At 42.2% G+C, this 27,120-nt stretch overlaps 1 protein-coding gene across 1 annotated transcript in view; it reads left to right on the forward strand.

The window, feature by feature from the left end:
• The first annotated feature begins 2,267 nt into the window (after nucleotides 1-2,267).
• Nucleotides 2,268-27,120, forward strand: part of MICU2 (mitochondrial calcium uptake 2) — a 78,534-nt gene continuing 53,681 nt past the window's right edge. The window contains exon 1 of the mRNA XM_022574490.2: nucleotides 2,268-2,492. Coding sequence (XP_022430198.2) covers nucleotides 2,283-2,492 — 210 coding nt within the window. The 5' untranslated portion in view covers nucleotides 2,268-2,282. The remainder of the gene's footprint in view (nucleotides 2,493-27,120) is intronic.

The following is a 27,120-nucleotide window of genomic DNA, read 5'->3' on the forward strand; positions in this document are numbered from 1 at the left end:
AAGCTCATTTGTGATCAGAAGGCAGCAGTGAACCAAATCTTGAAGACAGTAAGCTGACATCTGTGGTGAGTCTACAGGGCACTTGACTAGTCACTTCCTGTGGGACATCTCATGTAATCCCCCAACCCCAAACCCTGAGACAGTGTTTACAGTTGAGAAAATTCAGACTCAGAGAGTTTAAGTAATTTGCCCCTAATCACAGTGATCATGCCGGTAGAGGCAGGATGCAAACCCTGTGGTCTGGATCAGACAGCTGTGCACTGAGTCCCTCTACTTCCTGCCTGGGAAGGACACCGAAAGTGGTTCCAGCAGCTGGGAAAAATGAAGAAGCTCCAACTGCAGAGCAGTTTAGACAAGCTGGCTAAGGAAAGGGAGCAAGAAGGAAGGGCGGATCGTGACAAGAGGACCCAAGGCATCAAGTGGTCAAAGTAGATTTAGTGTGACACTTGTTCTTTGTTTTTGGGTTTTAGTTTGTTTTGCATAACTTCAAGATGGCAGTGATTATGTGATGAGGACTCTTGGCACCTTTGACATGGGCTGTAAGTTACTGCATGCTCCAATAAAGCTTCTGATGGCTTAGGGACATTTCAGAGGCTGAACCAAGTTTATTAAGTAAATTTACTCTGAAAAGTAAAGAGCAGTGAATCTGAGGATCAGAGACTACAAAACAAAGCCAAGCCATCTGCCTCAGCTAAATCACTTCTTATAATCAGTGGAACGGCCAGGACTGAGGTGTTGCCCAAGCCTGTGCTGGGGAAAACACCTGGGTCCCTGATGCTAGAGATATGGGGAAGGTGTGCTGCTGCATCTGACTCGGGGCCAGGTGGGATAATAGACACCATCAAACACTTTTTATTAGAAGAGTTTAAAGCCAACACTCTGCAAATAGTGATTGCCTGGTCCTGGAAGATCCCACATGCCACAGAGCAACTAAGCCCATGCACCAAAACTACTGAGCCTATGCCCTAGAGCCCGCGAGCCACAACTACTGAAGCCCGCACGCCTAGAGCTCATGCTCCACAACAAGAGAAACCACCGCAGTGAGAAGCCCACGCACTGCAACGAAGAGTAGCCCCCGCTCACTGCAACTAGAGAAAGCCCGTGCACAGCAACGAGGACCCAATGCAGCCAAAAATTAAAAATAAATAAAAAATAAATAGAATACATTTTTTTAAAACAGAAAATTTTATTTTATAAAAAAACAAAACAGGGCTTCCCTCGTGGCGCAGTGGTTGAGAGTCCGCCTGCCGATGCAGGAGACGCGGGTTCGTGCCCCGGTCCGGGAAGATCGCGGCTGGGCCCGTGAGCCACGAGCGCTGAGCCTGCGTGTCTGGAGCCTGTGCTCCGCAACGCGAGAGGCCACAACAGTGAGAGGCCCGCGTACCGCAAAAAAAAAAAAAACTACTTCGTCAAAGTTAGGCGGCTGGGAAAGAAGATGATTTAGCAAAAACCAAAGAGCAGACGAGAATGTAAGGACTGGAAGGATTTAAAAAACAGCAAAGACGCTTTTTTTTTTTTTAAGTTCGCCAGTTTTGCAAGACAAAAAACGTCCTGGAGATGATGGTGGTGATAGTTGCACAACAACGTGAATGTACTTGATACCACCGAACTGTGAGCTAAAAGATGGTTAAGGTGATAGTGTTATGTATATTTCACCACAATTGAAAAATACATTTTTTAAGAAGTTTGCTTAGCTGCCACAGTGAGACAATAGAATACAATATTTTTAAACCAGGTTGTGTCCTCGAGGCCTGTGCGGAAACATGTAGAGCTTGAGCAGCTTTCTGACTCAGGTAAGTGATTCGGAACGCAGACCGTTGTTTGCCGAGCCGACCCGGTTCCCAGGACCCGCAGGGCGTGTCCGTCAGCGCCCAACACCAGGGACCCTGTCGCACCGCCTTGATCACGCCCCCCGGGAAAGCGGCTCCCGGCTCACCGCGACCGCCGCCCGGTGCCAGCCAGCCAGCCGCCTCGCGCGACCCCGGCCCCAGGCCCTTGACCCCCGCCCGGCCCTAGCCCCACAGGACACGCCCCCCCTCACACCTCACGGCGATCCTGGTGCCACACCCGGCGGCGTGCCCACTCCCTCCTGGCCACTGCGCCCCGCCCCTACCAGGCCCCGCCCCTCCCCGAGGCCCCGCCCCGTCCCCGCCCTCAGCACAGCGCGTGGGCTCGGGGGCGGGGCGGAGACTGCCTGGGTCTCGCGACACCGCGGCCGCGCGCGAGTTTTCGGGCAGCTGTGGGAAGCGACGCGAACGCGGCGACTGGGCGCTTCCGCAAAAATGGCGGCGGCGGGGGCGGGCGGCGCCCGGCTTGCGGCCTGGGGCGGAAGACTGTGGCGTGGGCTGGCTGGCGGCCGGCGGGCCTGGCCAAGCTCCGGGCCCGTGGCGGCGGCAGTGGTCGGCGTGGCCCTGGCGGGAGCAGGAGCAGCATGGTACCACGGCCGCGTGAACATGGCGGCGCCCCAGGGCGGCCTCACCGTGGTAGCCCAGGTACGGGACGGGCCCCGTCCGGCAGCCCCGCCGCGCCCCTCAGTCCCCGGACGCCCGGCGGGTGGAGGGTGCGGGTGAGGAGTGGGGGGCTGGGGCGGCCCCCAGCACCCTGCGCCAGGGACCCGCGGGGACGGTGGGGGCGTGTCCCGTGCGCCCGGGCCCGCAGCTGCACCCCGTGGTCCAGCTGTCCTAACAGGTGACCTTTTTAATAATAAAAGAGGCAATCGGCTGGTCGATGCTTGCCAGGTTTGATGGTCAACTGTCAGGAACAGTATCACATGTCGTAAACCTTCATGCTTCCGCGGACTCTGAGTACCACGCAAAAGACGTTTCTTTTAAAACTACCATGTTTGAAAGTAAAGGTCATGTTCCCTGGTTCAATATCAAATTGTCACGCAAAACATTTGAACATTTGAAAAAGTACTACTTTTTAAATATTTAAAGGACATTTTCTTTTAAGTTTGTGTGAATATTTTTGAAAATTAAAAGCAGTATTCTTTTTCTGTTGGTTAGATTTACATTATGCCTTTCTAAGTGCCTTGAGTTCTGAAAAACTCAACGGTCATATACAACAAAAGAGAGGAAAGCAGGCCTTGTGAATTAAAGTTAAGTATTGACATACAGTATGTTTACTTGTATTCAATTAAGAGGCCACAATGTTAAAACGGGCAATAACTCTCCCCCCATTCTCATACCAGTTCTGATTACAGGTGGAAGGATCTAACGGTGTTTTATAGTATTTTTGTTCATTTTGTGTCAAGCAATTAAGTTTATTATCCATCTTCGGTTTCTCTGCCTCTGTTCTCAACCGCTTAATTCATCCTGTTTAATCTTCCCAAGAGTATCACTTTAACTACATGACATACGCTTCTTCAGAAACCATTAGTGCCTCATGCTCCTAGGATGAAATCCACATTTTTAAATTTTGTCACGCAGAGCCATCTGTCGTCACGCTCTGACCTAGCGCTTACTCAGACACACTTTCTATTAAAGGGGTTCACTCCGTGTGCCCAGAAATGGCTTCAGTTTTACCCCCTCAGCAATTTGTAGATTCCGGGTTCAGTCCATCCTTGTCACTGTGTTTTTGTGGCCCACTGCTAGCCTGTTTGTGTTTTCAATTCCTGACAGGACACTAAAACTTTACACCAGTGTGGTGTTTTGAATTCTCCCCAGCTCCCTTCCCTCCCTGCAACCTTTGTTACTTTCAGCCCAGCTAAAGTAATACAGAAACCATTGTATTATCAGTGGGTTTACAAGGTCTGTTGACACAGCATTTGCTTGATCTGCTGTTGGACCACTTTTATTAAAACAGTGGTTTTCGTCCTTTTGCCACCCCAGTGGACTTGAAGATGACCTCATCTTCTTCTCAGCAGCAGTGGCTGAATACAGCAGGAATTGAGGGGCCTGTAGTTTGAAAACTCCCTCCACCTCACTGACTGGGGTGACATTTCCCTAAGAGAGGGCCTGTCAATCCCGCCGCCGCCCCGGCCGTCAGCACCGCCGCCGCTTTGGAGTCATGTGTGCATGGTCGAAAACTGCTGAGATAGATGTGCTCTTGATACACTTTTATGTATTATATAGTTATTTTACTTAGCATTGCAAGGTGGTACAGTCTTCCTGACATAGACTTAATAATAGTGATAATGTCCTTCATTTTCAGTCATCACAGTAAGTGATTTTTCCAATAAAAATAGTGAACTTATACTCACTGACTCATACGCTTCAGATTTCCATTGTGACCAGTGCTTGCATTTGTGAGGGTCAGTCAGGAATTAAGGGTAGAATTCAAGCTCATGAAACAGCAGATATTTTGGCATTTCCCTTCTTTCTTTCTTCTTTCCGCAATTATTGAAGTGCTACCTCTGTGCCAGGCAGTATGCAAGGAGTGGGAAATTCAAGACACGGTTCAAGTGCTTACAGTTTAGTGTGGGGGCAGTTTTAATACAGGGCGATAGTGGTGGTAAGTGCTGGGTGCTCTGGGGGCACCTGGAAGAGCCCCTCCCACAAGCTTGGGTTCCTGAGCTGTGACCTGTAAACTGATGCCTGTGGGATGAATGGAGTTTGCTGGGCAAAGAGAAGGGGAGGAATACTGCACGCAAGGGAACGGTGTTGCAAAGGTCTGGCGGGAGGAGTTGGACTCAGTAGGATGAGAGCTGTACACGATGAGGTTCAGAACAGGTAGAGGTGGCAGGGAATCAGGTCATGAAGAAATTTTTATCCTGAGGACAGCAGGGAGCCATCATAGGGCTTCTTAACCTTCATGGTCCCCCAAGAATACAGGCATAGAATTCAGGGAGTCTTTGAATTTAAATAGAAAAGGATTACATTTTTGTTTTCTTTGACCTATAACTTAACATTTTCTTCAATTGTGAACTTAACATTTTCTTCAATTGTGAATGTAGGCAACTAGCTACAGAAGTATTAACAGTAACCGACAGTATAACAACCTCAACCTCAGATCTTTTCCTATTCTGATACAGTTGTTACAGATATCTCAAAGTATCACTTCTTTGAAATTACAGTGCTTATTAAACATGCCACCATATCATGTTATTTAACGCATAAATCAAGAATCACACATATTACTATATTGCAGATTTGACTTGGACCTTTGGAAAGAGTATGGAGACTTTAGTGAAGGGAATGGATTGAAAATGAGGTCAGGAGCTGTTGAAATAATTCAGGAGAGAGTTGGTGATGGCTAAATTAGTGGATGAATTTGAAAGAAGTTTAGAAGATAAATTTGCAGAGTCTAAGTTGCAGGAGTCTTGTGTAAAATGTAATTGTATTGTTTCGGAAAATATGCAGGCTCTCCCCCACTATCCAAAAGTAGAGCATTCCTGTGAAACCTTTTGTAAGCCGAAATGGCATAAAGTGAAGGAGCCGTTAGGACACGTCTTGCTAAGGGATGCGCAAGATAAATGGAGATGAAGCACAGAAGCTCACAGACACAGTTCAGAGCTCTGGCATCTGATGTTGACATGTTGAGTGTAGTCCCCAGGGCCGCCCTTGCTGCCTGGGCCGTGCGCTGCCCCTTTAACGGCTCGCTGAAAAACAAAGGCTGAGCCCTGTTTTCGATTTTTGCCTTTTTTCGTAAAAGCGAAAATCTCCAGGTTTCTTTGGGTTAGCGGAAGCGAGTACTGTGTAGGTCTTTGGTGAATTTGGTGAAAGCGAAGTGGCCTGAAGCAGGGGATCCCTACAGGAGTCCTGAACAAGTGATTACATCTGGACAACAACATATTGCTCCTACAGATATCCTTTAGGGCATGACTTGCTTTAGAGCATGTCAGCCTGTCAGTTACTTGTATGTAAGCTGCTTCCTCTGAAACACTTAAGTATATTTGAAAACTGTTCTAGATTTTAGTATTTCCCTCTTTAAGTATTATTATATTTGATTCTGGCATAGTAAAATCAGATAAATGATAGAAGGGAGAAGATAAATTATTCTATTATTCCAGTCCATTCTGCCTTAAAAGGATAGCTGCATTCTTAATAAACCTTGGTATATTAAAAAATATAGAAAGTTATTTCAGGGAGAAACAGGAGCTCTAGAGTTTTCAAGTTGCAATGGCAAAATAATCTTCCTGCAGGAATTTCAATACTATGTAAAAGTTTTTTTGCTATTACTGTATTTTGCTATTGCAAGCTAGAAATAATATATTGGTAAACCAAAAACTGATGAAAACAAACATCTCCATATTACTAAGTAAATCCTCAATGGCATGTAAGATCAGACTTAAAAGTAAAGCTTTTCTGAATCATTTTGATATTATAAATCCTTGTGAATAAGGCCTAAAACTGAGGGGGGGAGAAAAAGTAAAGAGAAAACCATAAAGCCAAAGTTAAATGCATTACAGTTTGCAGGTGACAACAGTGATAATATTTTATTTGTTCTTATTGATTTGTTGAATGAGTATTTCATTTATTCTCTAAATTTTTATAATTTTTGGCCTTATATTAATTTTCAAATTATATGTGATATTGAATATATGTTTCCCTGACTTCATAATAGGATTTTTTTGGTTTGCTTTTTAATGAAAAATTTGTCCACCATGTTTAAGGTAGAATTGTTTTATATAACCTAGTCTATAATACTGTATAAATGCTTTTTATTCTAAATAAATCCAAATTTTTTATTCTGTAGATTCATAAGTATCAGATTCCCTTTGATATGTTTATTTAAATTTGTATTTATAAATCCTTGGAAGCGTTTCTTAACATTTAATTCATTTTTCTTTTCTTTTGTAGAACTTATCACTCCCTGAAATTATTTTATCTACTTGTTTATTTTGTCTCCCCCAGAAGAATGGCCTCTTATCTTTTTCATCTCTATATTCTTGGTGCCTGAAACATTCACAGTCACACAATGGCACATAATAAATGTTTATCCAAAGAGTAAATAGATGAACTGCACTATGTAATGAAGTGACCTTGTTTAACTTTGGTTTGATTAGTCTTTGTAGACATAATAGGCAGGCAGTTTCTAGAAATGTTCAGAATCAGCTCAGTTACTAATGTCCTATGTATACTCAGTTACACACTTAGAGTCATAGAGACATATGCCATTTTCTCAGTAGGAAACCTAAGTAAATAAGAAACCTTGCTCTTTTCTGCTATATCCCAAGAGCCTAGAAAAGAGTCTTGTGCATAGTAGGTGTGCTAAGTATTTATTGAATGGGTAAATAAATTGATGAAATCTATAATGAAACAATAATTGGTATACCTTTGTCTCAAAAGTTTAAAGGTCGGTCCATTTCACCTATTACTGTGTATGACATTTAATTTTAATTCATAATGTTTATATCTGTCTTTATACAGCAAGCTTTTGTCCTGAGCTATCACATTAAAAATCAGAATAAATTTTAGAATAAAATTAATTGCATTTTCATTCGAATTATTGAGATGCTTCAACTTTTAAGCCTCAAGCCAATTAAATTATTTTTAAATTTGGAAAATAATCCTGACATATGGCTAAAACCAACTGTATTAATAGACACTATATTTTGATATTGTAGTTAAATGCATGACACACACTTTGTGTAGTATTGATTACACTGACTAAAGATTTAAATACAACAAGGTCTGTCTGTTAACAACTGGCTGAATTCCTCTTGGGGGAGAATGGTTTGGGTTTGCATGGCCAATGTTTCCCGTGAAGAGTCAGCCCCCTAAGGACGTGAGTGTGGCTCAGGCTCCACTGGTGAGGGCGGGCTGCTTGCCTGAGGGCAGGAGAATTTAGAGCACGCAGGCAAGTCTGGGCGCGGGACTGGAAGGGGTGTGTTCTCTTACAAGCTGTTGATCTCCCCACCTCCCACCCAGTCTGAAGTCTGGTATATTCTCAGGGCTTGGGCAGAGTTACACGCGGCTGCTGTGCTTTAAGCAGAGGCGGCGTCGGATGGAGCGATGCCCAAGAGAGGCGGCTGGAGAATGCAGCCCCTCCCGTTCCCAGGTTTTTAAAAGCACTCCTGGAAGGGGCTTTTGTTTATCCTTCAGTTTTATTGAGGTGTACTGTATATATTCAAGGTGTACAACTTGATGTTTTCTTTGTGTAACAGAGATCATCAACACAGTCAAGCTAATTAGCATCCATCACCTCATGAAGTTACCATTGTGGGGGGGTGAGGGGGGGTTGGTGAGAACACTTAAGATCTACCCTCTTGAGGTCTAAGATCTAGACCTCAAGCATATGATATAGTATTGTATGTATGGTGTATATGTATAGTCGTCGTGCTGTCTACTAGATCTCCAGGACTTATTCATCCTGCGTAACTGACACTTCTACCCTTTGATCAGCATCTCCCCATGCCCCAGCCTCTGGCAACCACCATTCTACTTCGTTCTTCTGTGAGCTTGACTCTTCACATTTCACAGATGAGTGAGCCATGTAGTATCTGTCTGTCTGTATCTGGCTTATTTCACTGAGCATAATGTCCTCCAGGTTCATCCATGTTGTTACAAATGGCAGGATTTCCTTTTTCAAGGCTGAATAGTGTTCCATCTCGTGGGTGAGGGTGTGTATCGATATTGTCTTTATCCATTATCTGCAGATGCAAACAGGTTCTTTCCATAGCTTGGCTCTTGTGAATAAAGCTGCAGTGGCCCTGGGAGTGCAGATGTCTCTTAGAGATAGCGATTTCACTTCCTTTAGATACATACCCAGAAGCAGGACTGCTGGATCATACGGTAGTTGTAGTGTTCATTTTTTGAGGGATTTTCCACAGTGGCTTCACCAATTTCCACTCCCACCAGCAGTGCCTGAGGGTTGCCTTTTCTCCAATCCTCACCAGCACTTATCTCTTGTCTCTTTGATAATAGCCATTCTGACAGGTGGGAGGTGATACCTCACTGTGGTTCTGATTTGCATTTCCCTGATGATTCGTGATTGTCAGCACTGTTTCATTTATCTGTTGGTCTTTTGTATGTCTTCTTTTTAAAAATGCTAATCAGATCCTTTGCCCATTTTTTAATCAAGGTTTTTTTGTTTTGTTTTTTTGCCATCGACTTGAGTTCCCTCAATATTTTGGATATTAACCTCTTATCAGATGTATGGTTTATAAATATTTTCTCCCATTCCATAGGTTGTCTTTGACTCTGTTGATTGTTTCCTTTGCTGTGCAGAAGCTTTTTAGTTTGATGTAGCCTTGAGAATTTTTGCTTTTGTTCCCTGTGTTTTTGGTGTCATATCTAAAAAAAAAGATCATTGCCCAGACCAATGTCAAGAAGTTTTCCCTATATTTTCATCTCATAGTTTTACTGTTTTGGTTCTTACATTTAAGTCTTTAACCCATTTTGAGTTAATTTTTGTATAAGGTATGAGATGAGGGTCCAGTTCATTCTTCTGCATGTGGCTGTCCAGTTTTCCCAACACCATTATTTGAAGAGACTATCCTTTACCCATTGCGTGTTCTAGGCACCCTTATTGAAGATCAGTTGATTGTAAATGCATGAATTTACTTCTGGTCTCTTTTTCTGTTCCATTGGTCCGTATTATCAGTTTTTATGCCAGTACCATACTTTTCAGCACCTGCTACTTCTGGTTTTATTACTGTAGGTTTGGAATAGATTTTGAAATCAGGAAGTGTGATGCGTCCAGATTTGTTCTTCTCACTCAAGATTGCTTTGACTCTTCAGTGTCTTTTGTGGTTCTATATGAATTTTAGGATTTTTTTTCTATTTCCATAAAAAATGTCATTGAGATTTTGATAGGGATTGCTTCGAATCTGTAACTCACTTAAGTCTGTTGCTACTGAGAGGGTGAGGACAGACAGTTGAGCTTCGGGTGTGGCAGTAAGGGAGTTGTTGGTAACCTTGACAAAAGGCATTTCAGTGAAATACTGGGGGCAAATTTAATTGGAATGTGTTGAGGAGAGACTGAAGTGAGGAAGCAAAGAAAGTGAATAGAGATGCTTCTTTCTAGAAGTGTTGCTGTAAAGGGTATTAAAAGAGATGCTGGCTGGGAGAATGATATAATAAGGAGGCAAAAATTGGTCCAGCTCTGTGGGGGTGATTATAGGTGGAGGTCTTTGAGGAAGGAGGTTACCCTGGAGTCAGACCCCAGGTAGAAGTTTGGGCTTTGAGACTAACAAGTTTTCCTCCTTCAACCTGACAGGAGTGAAAGCAGAGGGCATGGTTAACCCTACCAGCTGGCTGTAGACAGGAGACCCTGATGGTGAGCCGCTCCGGAAAACTAGGAGGTAGAATCAGGGAAACATGGGCGGGTCAGAAGGGTCATAGCAGTAATGACTGCTGCTGGAGAGAAAACCCAGAGAGGGAGGGAGCGACGGGTTTAACGCCGTTCATGAAGAACGAGAGCTTCGAGACAGTAGTTAGGATGAATATAGGACCACTGGCCACAAACTTCTGATGGTTTGCTTTTGGTGAGTTTTTCCAATGTAGCTAAAAAATATTACCTAACGAACTATTTTTAAGAAGCCTTGGGCTTCCCTGGTGGCGCAGTGGTTAAGAATATGCCTGCCAGTGCAGTGGACACGGGTTCGAGTCCTGGTCCGGGAAGATGCCACACGCCGCGGAGCAGCTAAGCCCGTGCACCACAACTACTGAGCCTGTGTTCTAGAGCCCGCGGGCCACGACTATTGAAGCCCACGCACCTAGAGCCCGTGCTCTGCAACAAGAGAAGCCACCGCAATGAGAAGCCCGCGCACCGCAACAAAGAGTAGCCCCTGCTCGCCTCAACTAGAGAAAGCCCACACACAGCAGCGAAGATCCAATGCAGCCAAAGATTAATTAATTAATTAATTAATTTTAATGTCTAAAACAAAAGAAGCCTTGGTATTATGAGTTTAATGAGAAGAATATATTGCATCGTGGCATTAAATTTTAAAATTCTAAAATAGAGAACATCAAATATGGTGTTTCTTTGATATTATTTAAATTCACATTTTGAACTCACATTTTGTGAGTACAACCTGACTAAAACAAATGGTGATCACAAATTTTAAATAAATAAAAGCAAGGAATGTGGATCATCATGTTTAAATAGTCAAACAGAAATATGTTAACTGGGAAAGCGATTTTGCAAGTGTCGTTAGATGCAGGACTCTCTTTTTCTATTGCATATCAATGAGTATTTTAAAAGCTCAAATAATGTATTTAATGAGATGGAACTATTTTAATTTGCTATAAGAGCCCTAAACAATTCATAAAATTAAGTTGGCATTGCTTTCTTTTATTTCGAGTTGTCTGAGTATATTTGTGGTCATTATTTTTGTGAAAAGGGGAGAAAAGGACATTAGTAAGACATTAGCAAGAGTAAAACAATAATATATTGGAGTCTACTTGGTTGGAGTGTATTTGTGTGCAGTGCATTGGGTTTAACGATAGTACATTTAAAATTGGTATGCCAAGGGCAATGAACTTTATAGCAACGTACAGAAGTTTAATAACCGTGAAACATTGTAAGCCTAATGAAGACTAAAGCTTTCTTACAGCAGTACAGCAAGAATGCAAAGAAGTTTTTATACTTTATTGCCTCAGGTAAAAATGTCTCTGGAAACATATAAGTGATGACAAAGCTTTGATGTTAGTAAACCCAAATGGAAGTCAAAAATCAAAGTGTGTAAATGGCCAGATTATGAAAAAAAAGACAAAGTTATACCCTCTAATTAGATGTAATTTGTGCTTTTGGCATAGCTATTTGTCCTGCATGAATGAGAGGTTGTCTTACTTTCCTTCCTTGTGTGATACGACACTCTTTCTGTATCTTAACTGCAAATCTGTGGAGGTGCTTTTTGGGGAGGGGGGACAAGGGGGCCAAGAAGGGAAGAAAAACAAATTGTAATGTAAAAGCAGAAGCATTTTTTAATCTTTCCTTTTGCAATTATATTTATTTAGCTGAACCTGAGTAAAAAATTACTATTTACTCTTATTCTATAAAGCATATGTTCTGGTAGATAATGCATTCAAATTAATGCTTTTGTTACTGTGAGTTTGGAGTTTTATGAATTATAACAGTGCATAAACATATCCTAAGCCATCAATAGTAGAGTATATGAACTTAAAATTTACAGTTTAAAAAGTGGTAAATATTTGGTAAAGTAAGCCATAGCAGATATCTTCTCTTAATGTGCTCTCCATAAAAAAGATAAATGTTTCAGATTATAAATAATTTCAGTATAGAAATAATACTTAGTGGATCCTATATTTAAGCACACCCTAGTCTATATAGAAACTTTTCACTGACATCTGTGAAAGTTTCATGAATGTGTGGTACGCAGAATAAAAGTTGTGATTACTCTCCATTAAGAAGTACAGCCTTGGGGCTTCCCGGGTGGCGCAGTGGTTGAGAGTCCGCCTGCCGATGCAGGGGACACGGGTTCGTGCCCCGGTCCGGGAAGATCCCACAGGCCGCGGAGCAGCTGGGCCCGTGGGCCGTGGCCGCTGAGCCTGCACGTCCGGAGCCTGTGCTCTGCAACGGGAGAGGCCACAACAGTGAGAGGCCCGCGTACCGCAAAAAAAAAAAAAAAAAGAAAAGAAATACAGCCTTATAAAATCTTCAGTTTATCCACATGTGTATTGTATGATTGATGTGCCTGTGGTAGCAGTTGTGCAGCCTCAGTGTTTCCTGCTACACAAGCATAGTTCCAGGCAGCTCCCTCCTCTGTCCTCATCACTTGGCTGCTGTGTGCCCTAGACATGCAAACCATTTTTAAAATTAGATAAAATGAACCTTAAATAGGAAAGCACAGTGTTTTTCCACAAATTGTTTTATCAGTAGATATTCCAAAGCAAAATATGATTGGCTTAGTCTATCTGCTATTTGGGAATGTCAGTCATTTTTCTCATTTGCTAGTATGCACAATTAGAAGATTATACATAATAAGAAATTATAAATGGGGTTTCTATGTTTTTGAGTGTGTGCAGAGTATAAATACCAAGAGATTAAATCACACTATTAGGTGTTCTAAAGACAAAATCTTTTTCAGTTTAAATTTGGTCATAGTTGACCAATTAAGAGCCAGCTCAGATCAGAAGCAGATCCCTAGTAGGGCTTCTGCCTCTGTTCAGACCCACATTGGTGGGGAGTTCTGGAATGCTTGGATTTGGCCCAGGGCTGAAGTCAGGGTCAGGAGTCTGCTCTTGTGGTACATCCTGCTCTAAGTGCGTGGCTTCGGCAGCTGCCAAGGACAGACAGTGAACAGCTAAACACCTCCTAACGTTCCTCCAGTGACAGTCCCGCTTGCGCTGAAGTATGATGTGAAAGGCTCAGCTCCTCTCGAGTGAGCTACTTTAGTGTGCAGCAGGAGGGGGTGGTGATAAGGGAACATTGCGGTTTAACCAGGAGCTGCTGCAGTGGAAAGACGACAGTGAGGGTTATCCTGTGAGCCAGACACACTTTTCTTTCTTAAAAACTTAATACTAACCATATTTTATTTGTAATTGAAGCTTGACTTTAATACTGCAACTGTTTTGTTTTTAAATTAAGACTTTGTATTTTATTAGTACTGCCATTAGGCAGTGATTAAATCCGTCTTCAATTACAGTCATGAAAAGATTGCTCCTTAAAACCCTAAAGAAATGCTGTTTTATTATGGTTATTGAAATTTCTTGAAATATATTAGGGAGTTCCAGCTGTTGGCTCTTTCTTAATTCTTAAAGATTACTTACTTATGTTGGCTTTTTTCTTATTGAGATATGTGTATATTATAGAAAATTTAGGAAAAGTGGCAAAAAGAAACACATAAGAACCATTTTGCCTCTTCATGACTTGAAGAGACTAGTCACTCTTAAAGTTTTGGGTGTTGTATCTTGAGTGAGAAGGTTTTTATTAAAACTTATTTAAAACTTTGCAAGGCAGTGTTAAGGTATTAACAACTATCGTTCTCTCATGTTATAGAAATATAGCCAATGGCTGTGAAGTTAAGAAATAAGTGTGGGGACTTCCCTGGTGGTGCAGTGGTTAAGAATCTGCCTGCCAAGGCGGGAATAAAGACACAGACCTACTAGAGAATGGACTTGAGGATATGGGGAGGGGGAAGGGTAAGCTGTGACAAAGTGAGAGAGTGGCATGGACATATATACACTACCAAATGTAAAATAGATAGCTAGTGGGAAGCAGCCACATAGCACAGGGAGATCAGCTCAGTGCTTTGTGACCACGTAGAGGGGTGGGATAGAGAGGGTGGGAGGGAGACGCAAGAGGGAGGAGATACGGGGATATATGTATACGTATAGCTGATTCACTTTGTTATAAAGCAGAAACGAACACGCCATTGTAAAGCAATTATACTCCAATAAAGATGTTTAACAAAAAAAAAAAGAATCCGCCTGCCAATGCTGAGGACACAGGTTTGAGCCCTGGTCCAGGAATATCCCACATGCCGCGGAGCAACTAAGCCCGTGCGCCACAACTGCTGAGCCTGTGCTCTAGAGCCCGCGAGCCACAACTGCTGAGCCCATGTGCTGCGACTACTGAAGCCTGCGTGCCTAGAGCCCGTGCTCTGCAACAAGAGAAGCCACCGCAACGAGAAGCCTGTGCACCGCAACAAAGAGTAGCCCCTGCTCGCCGCAACTAGAGAAAGCCGGCGCACAGCACTGAAGACCCAATGCAGCCAAAAAATAAATTAAATAGGGCTTCCCTGGTGGTGCAATGGTTGGGAGTCTGCCTGCCGATGCAGGGGACACGGGTTCGTGCCCCCAGTCCGGGAAGGTCCCACATGCCGCGGAGCGGCTGGGCCCGTGAGCCATGGCCGCTGAGCCTGTGCGTCTGGAGCCTGTGCTCCGCAACGGGAGAGGCCACAGCAGTGAGAGGCCCGCGTACCGCAAAAAAATAAATAAAATAATTTTTTTTAAAAAAGAAAGAAATAAGTGTGGTTCCAGAGAGGTCGTTCTAGTGACAGTGAGCTGACGCTGCCGTCTTGGAGACCACCTCTTGCCCCGTCTCCTCGCTCTCCAGGCTCTTTTCGTCTGTATTGCTCTTTAGTTGTTTCTCTGTTAGAGGCTGTGAGTATTTATTATGCTTGCTTATATAGGGCAGTGCCTGGTTTGGGGAAGGCAGTCTACATGGCTTTAGCCCATATCAGCGAAAAGAGAAAGCGATGTGAAAATCAGAATTGTGCAGATACACGTATAAGACTTGATTAAGACCAAGCTTTTATTTGAATTTTTTATACAACGATGATGTCCTTTAGTACTTCGCTTTATTCTGGCTGTACAGCAGTTGTGTATTTTTTATTTTAATTAATGTGCTTTAGCTGGTGGAAAATATAAGACATTTTTAAAGGACTTGGAATTAATTGTTTTCTCATTTTATATTTAGTCCTGCGGGAGAAAACTTTTTCTGTTCAATTTTAAGAGTCTTCTACAGCCATGTGTTGAGAACGGATCATCTCAGTTATTTAGAGTTAATTAACTCTACGCTGTTCTAACATGAGCAGTGCTTAGAATTGGAGTTTTTTTTCTTTTTACTAATTGTTATTGTATTTTACCATATTATTACTCACGTTTGCTGATTCATCTTTGTCATTCTTTTTTTATATTTTATTTATTTTTATTTTTGGCTGCATTGGGTCTTAGTTGTGGCATGTGGGATCTTTTTGTTGTGGCGCGCGGGCTCTTCATTGCAGCACATGGGCTTCTCTCTAGTTGTGGCGCAGGGGTTCCAGAGTTCGAGGGCTCTATAGTTTGCAGCACATGGGCTTAGTTGCCCCGCAGCATGTGGGATCTTAGTTCCCCGACCAGGGATCAAACCCACGTCCCCTGCATTGGAAGGCGGATTCTTAACCACTGGACTGCCAGGGAAGTCCCCTGTCATTTATTCTTTGAATAGGTTGAGAATATGATAAAAGTTATGTACTCTCTCCCAAAAAGCTCACACAGTGTTTTCACCTATAATTTCCAGGAGTCACAAGCACCAGGAAGCATTGTAGTGTGGGGTTATGAGGCTCTGCTCTAAATTTTTAGGTTATATTCTTGTCCCTTCTAGGTTCTCAATATTTGTCCTTCTTTACATTGCAAAATGTTTCAGGTGTTATATCTAAAATTATTTTCAAGTAAACTGTTTTGATCCTGTCACTGCGTTACTCTTCGGTTTTGGATATTACCCTCGGATCAGATAATTTACAATATTTACCTTTACTTTATGGTATTTACTCTTCCCTTTTACCAGTACTTCACTTCTGTTCTGACTGTACATTCTCTTTTCTAGCCCAGTGTGCCTTCTGTTAGCCCTGTTGTACTAGCTTATCCTGTTTACACCTTTATAAGTGTCACAGACGCCTTGGTCTATTACCATATCCCTCTCCTTTAAATCATAAAGATCCATTATCCAAGAAAGTGTCTTCAGGTTTATTCTCTTTACCCTCTAGCATGCGAGTGAGGTGGGTCATGCAGGAACTCAGAGCCTAAACGATGATTTCATAGTAACAGTTTTAATATTGGTACTAATATAACTATATGAAGTTTTTTTATCATAAGTTAAAAGAGTATCTAAACAACAGCCATGAATATTTAGAAACTAATTTCACACTAAACAAGGTGACAAAGTTCATCCGAGTCTTTAAATATTCAGAGTAACTCTTTGGGACTTCACTAGCAGTTCAAGTTTGGAGATTAGGGTTGCCTGAATCATTTCAGAACTTCAGGCTCTATTTTAGCCTACAAATATCTGTTCCTTCTTTTTCCCTTTCTTCCCTAATCCTAGTTAAGATTTAACTAGGATTATTCTCTTGATTATAAAGAGCACAGGAGTAAATTCACCACCAAATAAATTTTAAAAGGGAAAGATTACCCAAGTGCTCGTTCTGTCCATGCCAACCCTTAAATGTGTATGTAACAACTTACCATAAACTTTAAGTTTTCAGTGGTTTTGTTTCTCATATAAGATTCTAAAATTCTCAAGGGTCAAGATAAGGATTTTTCTGAAGCATGCACCCAAAAACTTCGTATTTGGTACAGGCCTCACTGTTGCCTGGGCAAATGCTAACAATTCTGCTCACTTAGTATATGATTCACTGGCACAGTTTTATCCTGCTTTTGCCCTGTACGTGAAGGCTAGATGTGGAAACTCGTGTATCCTCATTGGATGCCACCTGTCGTTAAAGGCAGAGAAGGGTGGTGAAGTTGAAGGGAAAAGGGGCTGACCGCTAGCAGTGCTGGCAGTAGAAGTGGGAAAGTGGGGATTCTCTTCAGCTTGTTTATTTAGCGGTTGTTTACTTTAGTTATGTTAGGTGCTACCTTAAACAAACAAGCAAACAGTCTGTTTGGTTTTTCAGCCATTATATAGCAGATTCTATTATAGAATCTTTTAAAATCTTCACTGTTAAAGTATCTTCAGAAATTACTAAATGAGAGCATGGATGTCTTACGAGCATGAAATATGTCCAAAGAATCAGGTAAAAGCAAAGAGGGAGATTCTGGCAAGTCCTTGCCAGGTCTTAAACGGTTTGTCCTCTGTTCATGGTTTACAGACACAAAGCAGAGCTTTATTGAACAGTAAATTAATTTGCCAAAATGTGTAATCATATATGTGCGTTACTCTCCTTTTTGTATCATGTAATCTATGTATTACTTTATTTACTGGTGATTTAATTTATAAACATCAACAGAAATGACATGCATCTTAGTACCTTCTTTGTAAAAGTAGTATCTTTATGTGTTTTGTCAATGCTTGGTAAAATGTTCAGCTCATCCCCTGCTCATTTGCTACAAATACATTTTAATCAAAACTTTTATCTTAGACATATTGTATTGTTATGTCCACGAACTCCAAGTGGAAGCTGAAAAGATCCATTACAACCCAAGCCAAACATGATATAAGGCCTGAAATCCATCAGATCATTCAGATTTACGGACAGAAAGTGCACAGCAGCTGGTGCAGCGCAGTTTCAGAGCATCTGTTTCTGAGATTCCATGGCTTGTGCAACAGGCGCAAAATAAGCAACATCCTTTTGGTACAGTTAACACTGCCACCCCCTGTCCACAGCTTTGCCTCTGTGCTCCTGTTATGAAGGCATTTTTAAAATCTAAAGTAATTAACAGTATGCAGTAATTTGTGGTTGTAATAAGAGGAAATAATTGTGGGTGCACTTGTACATACCTAGCTACCTAAAGATATTTTAATAAATTATTAATAGGGTTTAAAATACATAAGCACAAAACCCTTTCGCATATTGGTTCAAGGACTGAAATCTATTTTTAAATTGTTATTTTAATATCACACTTCAAGTTTGGAATTGGTTCCCATTCATAAAGATTCACTCATTCCTGGCACACTTTTTTAACCATTTAACATATTAACCAAAGGAAGGCATGCCGGGGGCAGACAGATGCACTGCAGAGTCACCAGGGCTTTGATAAGCATTACTGAGTCCTGTACACTCGCTCTAGGACACCCTAACCCAGAATGGGCACTGGGGGAGGGCTCTTAGAGGAGGGAGTACCGGAACCCTAACAAATGAAAGGGCCAGAGCAGCTAAGTATCACACGCTTAGCTTCGTGAGGTTTAATTACCATCAGAAGCGGTAAGTGGTTATTTAATCTGTCTTCTGGAAAGATGTGCAGCAGAGGTTAATAAAGCTCATCAGAGGTAGCAAGGCGAAAACTGAAGCTAAGGACACACCAGCAAACCCAGTCAGTTTCAGGAAAATTATGTTAGCAAAGACCAAAACTAAAGTTGACATTTAAAATTAGTACCGTATTTGTTTCGTACAAGACCAATTCATAAAAATAATAGTATCAATGGAATTTTAAAATAGAAATGTAATTTTTGTTTTTAATAGGAAATTGCATATCTGCCCCTTCAAGCTTTCATTATTTTCCCATTTATCCGAAGGTTTTCAAAAAATGTGTTCTATTTTTGGGATAAAATTTGTATGCAAGCAACATGTTGCTGTTTGGGGTTTTTTGTTCTTGTTGTTTTTTAACTAATTCCAGTCTTTGACCAAATTTTGTGTAGGGTTAGGGTGTGGGGCTTAAGGGACTTGGTGGTAGAGAGGCAGACTGCTGTCAGTATTCAGCCACAAGCTTTAGAAAGCCATCCTGACTATGTGCTTCCTGTAAACCGAGGAAGCATGTAGCGGGGACAGTCCTTTGCTGGGGACTGGGGGTATGGAAGCCTGAGCGGATCATGGAGAATGTGGGAGCATGGGGGGAAAGCAATGCAAAATACTGTATGGATGAATCACTTTCCTCCTGGAATCCTAAACTATAAAATACATACAGCTACAGACTGCAGCTGTTGCCTGTGGAGGGGTGGGAGAAAGGCGAGAAGGGATCCCTTAATCCATCCCCTCTTCGCTCCACACTGTGTGTGTTGTAGGATATAATATCCTAAATGTTGTTAGCCCTCATGGTAGCCTCTGTTTATGACTCAGCCCTTTGATAGCAGCACTTTCCCTGGGCATACTTGAAGTTCTCAGTTTTGAGGAGACTTTTTTGCATGGGTTTGTAAGGGTCCTGAAATTTAGATCGTAGCTTACGTCACAAAAGGCTCCTTGTTAGGCTCTGCTGTACTTCTCAGTTGCCTGAAGAAGAGAGATCACAACCGAGATAAATTTGCTGATACCAGACCTGTTAGGAGTCTTCTATTTAAATTTAATTATATAATAATGAAAAATATTAGTTCGGTGCATCTCTGTCTCTTTTTTTTTTTTTAGTTCCCTGTGCTATGCAGTAAACCCTTGTTTATTTTATATATAGTGGTGTGTATCTGTTAATCCCATACTCCTAATTTATCCCTGCCCCCTTTCCACTTTTGTAACCATAAGTTCGTTTTCTATGTCTGTGAGTCTGTTTTTTGTTGTTGTTGTTGTTTGTTTCTTTAATTTATTTTTGGCTGCGTTGGGTCTTTGTTGCCGCACGTGGGCTTTCTCTAGTTGCGGTGAGCAGGGGCTACTCTTCCTTGCGGTGCACGGGCTTCTCATTACGGTGGCTTCTCTTGTTGCGGTGCACGGGCTTTAGGCACGCAGGCTTCAGTAGTTGTGGCATGCGGGCTCAATAGTTGTGGCATACGGGCTTAGTTGCTCTGCAGCATGTGGGATCTTCCTGGACCAGGGCTCAAATCTGTGTCCCCTGCATTGGCAGGTGGATTCCTAACCACTGCGCCACCAGGGAAGTCCCTGTTTCTGTTTTGTAAACAAGTTCATTTGTGTCATTTTTTTAAGATTCCACATATAAATGGTGTCATATGATATTTGTCTGTCTCTGTCTGGCTTACTTCACTTAGTATGATAATCTCTAGGTCCATGCATGTTGCTGCAAATGGCATTATTTCATTCTTTTTTTATGGCTGAATAATATTCCATTGTGTATATATACCACATCTTCTTTATCCATCCATCTGTCGATGGACACTTGGGTTGCTCCCATGTCTTGACTGTTGTGAATAGTGCTTCTATGAACATTGGGGTACGTGTACATATCTCTCATTTTGAAAAGAAAGAAGTCAAAATATTCATGGTTGATAAGTAATATTGTAAAAGTAACTATCAGAGATTGGAATTTATCATTGTGGGACTTTCACGTTTGCTAAATGCTTAGTGCTCCTTTCATACTTCTGTCTAGCATTCACCCACTTGTGTTAGGCCTCCCCCCAGTAGAAAGGGGGTGTCTGTTCATGTGTCACTTTATACAGTGCTTGGTCGTAGGAGACATGTAATATTTATTAAATAAGTTGATATTGAATGGCTGTAGGAGGAGTTCACAGAGTAGTATTTCCCTTGCGAGTAGGGCAGTAGGCTAAAGCAACTCCGTCATTTCTCAGGAGAAGCTTTACTTACTTGTGATTGCAGTGAGTGATACTGATAAAGCTTCAGGAAGGTACTGAGATTTTAAGTTAGGGCTCTAGTCTTTTTTTTAATCACTTGAAACCTAATTTAAACTTTCTGGTTAGAACATAAACAAAAATGTATGTAGTTATGATGTACCTCCTGAAAAGTAGTTGTGGAGGAAGGGAAGTGAGTATTCTGCTCAGCGATCTCATCTGGAGAGAGAAAGCTGTTACGGGAAGAGAAGATGCTGCTTTCTTTACTCATCAGCATCCCTAACAGTGGCCACTCCTCCTCCGACGGATTACTGTGGTCCTAGGGGCTATTTTTAAATTCATATATAGAGACAGGCATATGTCATTTCATTTTACTCTGCTCATCTAAGAAAAGCCACTAGCTTTCTTCCCGTCTCTGGAAGGAAGTCTAGGCTAGGCCATCACTAGATGAAACGCTATCCAGAAGCCACAGGGGATAGTTTCCAGAGCTCCCAGTTTTCCCAGGAATGACTTTTGTCTCCCTCACTAATACCCTGTCATTTTGTAGAATTTATCGTGAAGCATAGCTTATGCAGTGAATAGTTCTAATTTACTCTGGTAGTATTTTGTTTCATGTACAATGAAAACTCCCTGATTCAGAGTGAAATGGAAAAGTTCTGTCTAATGACTGAAAATTTCCAGTTGTGAAGTTTTCTTTAAGAAGAAAAGATATTCTTTAATTACACCACAGAAAGTTCAAAGACAACAAAACAATTACATTTTATCCAGATTACTGCAAATTACAAAATAAAAACCCCAAATGAATAGGTTTTACTACATTTTGCCTGATGCAATGTATATCTATTGGACATACTGAAAGCATTGTGAGGAAGGCCTTTTCTTTTCCCACTTTTTTCATTAGAAATGTAGAGACCAAAGAATGTTCAACAAAGAACAGAACACTTTTCCAATTTGTCACTTCATGGATAAAAAGTAGAGACAGAATGGTGAAGCACCTGTTGCTTTAAAGGCAATAAACTAGTGAAATGTTTTCACAGAAGTCATCAGCTTTCAAAGATCTCTTTTATCCAGTTCATATCACTCGTTGCTCTTAATTCCTTTGTCACATTTTTTACTGCATTACGAGTAATCCTTGAAAGCCATGGAGCATTTTACATTTAACCAGAACCATGTGGACGGTTCTCACATGTTGAGGATAGCTCCAATCCCAGCTTTTATTCTGCCCCTCCTCTCCCATACATTTAGCTTTAGATGCAGGTTTGAGAAGCAAATCTAGTGGTACTGGGACGGACTCATCCCCGCTCCTATCGCTTTCCACCCAGTCCCGGGAGGTTTAGGGGCAGAGCCCCCAGCAGACCCTCAGCAGTGCTTTGATCTCCACAAGCACATTCCATAGGCTCCTCCTCTTCCCGAGGCCGACAGGGTTGAGTCCAAGTAACTTAGGATATCTCCTTCAGGTAAACATTAAGATTGGTACCGTTTAGTCCATTCCTACTGGAATAGTTCTCCTGCACTGCAATAAATAAGTTGGAGTGAAGAGGGGCAAAAAAATTTCTCCCCAGCCTTTCGGGTTGAATAGCTTGAGAATGTTACCCCCTCACACTGCTTTCATTTCCTCACTTAGTATACAAGGGTGATGTGTGTCTTTTAAGCATTATCTTAGAACTACATCTTGCTTAATCATTTACTGTGTCATTTTTTTGTACTATCTTCTCTGAGAACTGCTTTTAAGAGGTTGAATCCAGCAATAAGGGCATCATAGTTCTAACCTTACTTAGATTTTCTAACGTCTGCCTTATTTAGGTTTTCTGAAAGAACTAAAACTGACCAATCTCCCCCGAGGTCTTCTAGGATTATTCAAACCTGAGTATATTCACATAGGGCAGTGGCAGATAGGGTAGTGAATTTCAGGTCTTTGAGGGTTTCAGTGAGGTTTTCCCACTCTGTTTTTGAACAAATCTGTTGCTGATTTGTTCTCTGTCTTCCTGAAGTACAGCAGTTTTCATGTTGAATCCTTGGTGTCTGTCACACATGTGGATATTCTTTTCCCTAAATGCTTTTCTCTGTGCTTTTCTTCTGCCTTCTATGTGGTTTTTTTTCCTATCAGTAGTTTGTGTATTTTCTGCAGTGTTGGTTCTAGTCTTTCCTGTTTCTTAGAGCTTCTCGTTTCATACTGGCATCTTTCGTGTCTACTCCTCTTGTGCGGCTGGGCTGTCTCCCTTTCAGAGGCCTCTGTCATCTTGCATCTTATCTTTGCTCTCGGATGTTTAAAGTGCATCGATCACGTCTTTTGTTTTCTGTGATTTTTTTCTGCTTTCTTTCAGAATTTGATTTTCATTGTTGTTTCCTATTGCTCTTCATTTTCCCAGAGAATTTGGACAGGCCCAACATCAGGTTTTAAACAGATGGTCTAGCCAGAGACGTTATTTGCCAAGGACAGTGTGAGTGTATAAGCTTGACCCCTTTGCATCTTGAACTGAGCACTCTTTACCTTCCCGTCAGAACATTAGCTGCAGAGCAGGATGTCCATAGTTTCCATGGACTGTGGGTCAGTCTGCTGCCTGCGGGACTGCAGGAGGAGCGAGGTGTGTCCTGGCTCTCCTCTGGGCGTTCTGCCTTCCTGCCACGCTGGGGGTTAGCGCATCCCCAGGGGTGGCCTTTGCAATTCCCCCTGTTTGGGGTGCCTGCCCCTTTAGAGAAGTGCCCTCGGACATAGTTGCTGGCTTTTTGGTCAGCGTGGCTGTGGACGCAGTATTTTCCTCTGCCCAACCGTGCCCGGCATCCTCTGCTGATGCCAGCCCTCCTCTGACAGGACGCAGGAGGGGAAAGAGGCATGTGCTGGGTCTCTAGTGACAGCAGCGAGTGACAGGGGTTTCCAGGGGGACTCCCCACAGTCCGCTCTGGCCTGCACATCCCTGCACTTGGGAGCTCTCAGTGACAGCGTTACCCCTGCAGGTTAGAGGAAGTCACCTTCCACAGTGCACCTTCCTGCCATCTGCTCCACAGCTGTCTGCGATCCCAGTGTGAGGGGGCCCCCGGAGGCGTGCAGTGCACACACCCAGGCCCGGCTGCCCCATCCGCAAGGGATTCCAGAATCTCGTCCTCTCGTTCCATCACACTCTGGGGGAGGAAACTAGTTTTCATTCCTAGTACTGTCGTGCAGGTGGGTCAGCATTATCAGTATCTATCAATAGAAGATCTTTCTAGAACAAGTTTAGAGAGGGAGGTAGGAGCTAGCATCAGCATGGCTGTCCTTATTTTCTGGTTTTCATTCTGGTTCTTTGTCAGGTTTGGGGACGGAGATTTTAAGAAGTTTTACTTACTGCTTTCTCATCAATTTATGGTTTTGTTTTTTGTTTTTGTTGTTTTTAATGACCCTTTGATTGTATTAAGAGTTAACTCAGGAAGGTACATTATATCTTTTTTTAGCATAGAGAAAGGACCTTCCCCAATTTTATTTGCAAGTGGATAATTGTATAGATTGAGAGTGAAAACCAAAAATCCAAAGGGAAAAAGAAAACTTGTTTTTTGTAGCAGAGCCTATAAAAGCTGGAGGTTCCAGGACTTCTCTGGTAGTCCAGTGGGTAAGACTCCACACTCCCAATGCCGGGGCCTGTGTTCAATTCCTGGTCGGGGAACGAGATCCCACATGCGTGCCGCAACCAAGAGTCCGCATTCTGCAACTAAAAAAAAAAATCCCACATGCCGCAACTAAAGATCCCACGTGCTGCAATGAAGATCCCGCATGCTGTAACTAAGACCCGATGCAGCCTAAATAAATAAATAAATATTTTTAAATTTTTTTAAAAAATAAAAGCTGGAGGTTCCGAGTTCCTCCAGTGCTGGTATTCTCACCATACCCTTGAAACGGCTCCTGGAATTTAACAGATTTTTAGACATGCATAGCAACGTTTATTTATATCCTATATAAATTACTTAAAATTATGGTTTGCCTTATGATACCTTTTATCTTTGAAAGGAATTGATTTAGCCCTAGGAGATGACATTCAGATTTCTCTTGACATCCTGAAACCTAGGTGTCAGCATACTGAATGTCTATTTGTATAGATGCTTTTCCTGTAAGTGAGAGCTCATCATGACTAAGAATACACTAGTAGTAAGTTTTTTTAAAAGTGACTCTTAACAGTGTTGGAAGATGAAAAGATTTGTATCCTGTGGTCTAATTTTATATGACATGTAATAGTGTTTATGACGAGCCCAAACTATGTCTGCTTGTATTTTTCTGAAAGACACTGTGCTTTTACTCACGGTTCTGATCATTTTCAGTTTATATAAACGTGGCTGTGGTATTTTTATGTAACATACATTCTACAAAGTGCTTTGGATATATATAGTAGATTAGAGAGTAATGCTGAGTTTATACAGCGTCAGTGGGGTGTGAGTTATGCCCTGTAAGTGAATCTTCCAGACAACTAAAATTACCCTCGTAAGTAATAAAACATCTTTTTTTAATGCAAGATTTACATTAAAAACAGTTAAGCTACATTACACATTTTTAACAAAATGTTCCCTACATAATTAGCAATTTCTAAGTGACTGAAGACCATCATCACATAAATAGACCTAGTGGCTCTTTGTTGGTCGTCATGACATAGATTGATCCAGACTATTGTGGCCAGGTCTGGCTTGTTTAATTTTTCTCTCCCGTCTCACTTTCAGGCTGTAAAATCTCCCTTCTGCCATTAGTATACTTGACTCTAGCATTTGTAATGTAATGTTTCTAATATGCTGGGATTTTGAGACTGGAAAGCCAAGCATATTGGTTGGATGTATAGACTAAGTGCCGAATCATGGTATGAGATATCCTGCAGCATCAGCCGTGTACCTTCCAGTGTCTTCCGTCTACGCTGGCTCTTGTGTGAATTAAAAGAAAATGCCCACATCCAAGACGGTCTTCCTGGTGCACTGTGTCTGCCCTTCTCCCCTTCTGTCCATTTTGGTCACGTCCCCCAGAGACCCTCTGCCCCCTGGACCTGCTGCCCAGACCTCAGGACTGGCTGTAGCGCGCTTTGCTCTACTGTTGCTCCCGGTCTTGGCGACTCCTCACTGTTTGCAGCCCAGGTCCCATTTCTCCTGGCCTGGGATGCCTTCGTTAAGTCTTCCAGTTAACAAGGCAGTTAATTGGTCCTCTCTCTGCCTTCTCCTACAATTTTTTACATATTTCTGTTAGAGCATTTGTTTAAATTATGATGATCATGATAGTAATGGCTGACCTTCCAGAGCACGTAGTATGTGTATTATTTCATTGAACACACGGTTTATAAAAGACCCTTTAAGTAGATACTACTGTCTTTTTCATTTTACAGATTAGTTAGGGAGAAGTCACAGTACGAACTTGGCCAAGTGACAGAGCTGGGATTTAAGTCCAGGCAGCTTGATTCCTGTTTCCTCACTGTTCGTGAGTCAGCTGATAATTGGTCCTAGGTCACATACCTAGTGAGTGACAGAACTGGAATTTGCATCCAGGGTAGTTTGACCTTGGAGCCAGTGCTCTGAATTATTTGTTTGCTCTCCAGTATTACCTTTTGTGAGCTCCTTAAAGGCTGAGACCTCAACAGTGTCCATCTGTATATCTGCAGAACAGTGACACATAACAGGTTCTTAAATGTTTGAAGATGAATTTGTGAACTTTTCACCGCCTGGTATGGAGCAGTACTAACGGCACTAAGCTGGGCATCTGCCCTTGTGTTGTCTCAGACAGAATTGATTATTCCTCCCCATCCTCCACATCCACACTGATCCTCTACCTGCACTTAACCAAACTCAAACTCAGTTTACCAAGCACAACTGACCACAGATACGCCACATGTACACGTATCTGTGAGAGAGAGACAGGGGAAACGAGAGAGAAGAATGAGTGCCCGAAACCATATGGTCAGTTCAAGGAAAACGCAAACAGCAGCAACAGAAAAAAGCCACCTGAAACGTGCGCAGGAAGGAGGGGAGAGACAGGAGGCTGTGGGCAGAGAGAGCATGCTCACATGAGCAGGAGAGCACCAGGGGAGAGGATGGAAGGGTTGGGGGCAGACAGACATTGTTAATTCTTGATGTTAAATCCATCCATCGGAGCTTTGATCATAGTGGTCGTACATGTGAAGTATGGCAAGAATAAACTTTATAGGTAAACAAAGGATTCACAATGCCAAATTGATCTTCCAAATTCTGCGAAGTAAGCATAAATATATAATACACATCAATTTGTGGTCCATTAAAATTCAACTGCTGTGTGACAAAGGGGACTTAAAGAAAATTGATTTGTTGGTTCATCAACTTGGAATTAGAAAGGCTCTGGAAATTTCAGAACAATACTCTTCTTTCCTCTGCGTAAATTTTGCTGTAGTGAAGAAATGTGTTCATAACATCCTACTTACTTTAAATTTTATTGAACAA

Source organism: Delphinapterus leucas, chromosome 18 (assembly GCF_059928025.1).
Source record: "Delphinapterus leucas isolate spDelLeu-1000000601 "Yukka" chromosome 18, BTC_Dleu_Yukka2, whole genome shotgun sequence".
NCBI classification, from domain to species: Eukaryota; Metazoa; Chordata; class Mammalia; order Artiodactyla; family Monodontidae; genus Delphinapterus; species Delphinapterus leucas.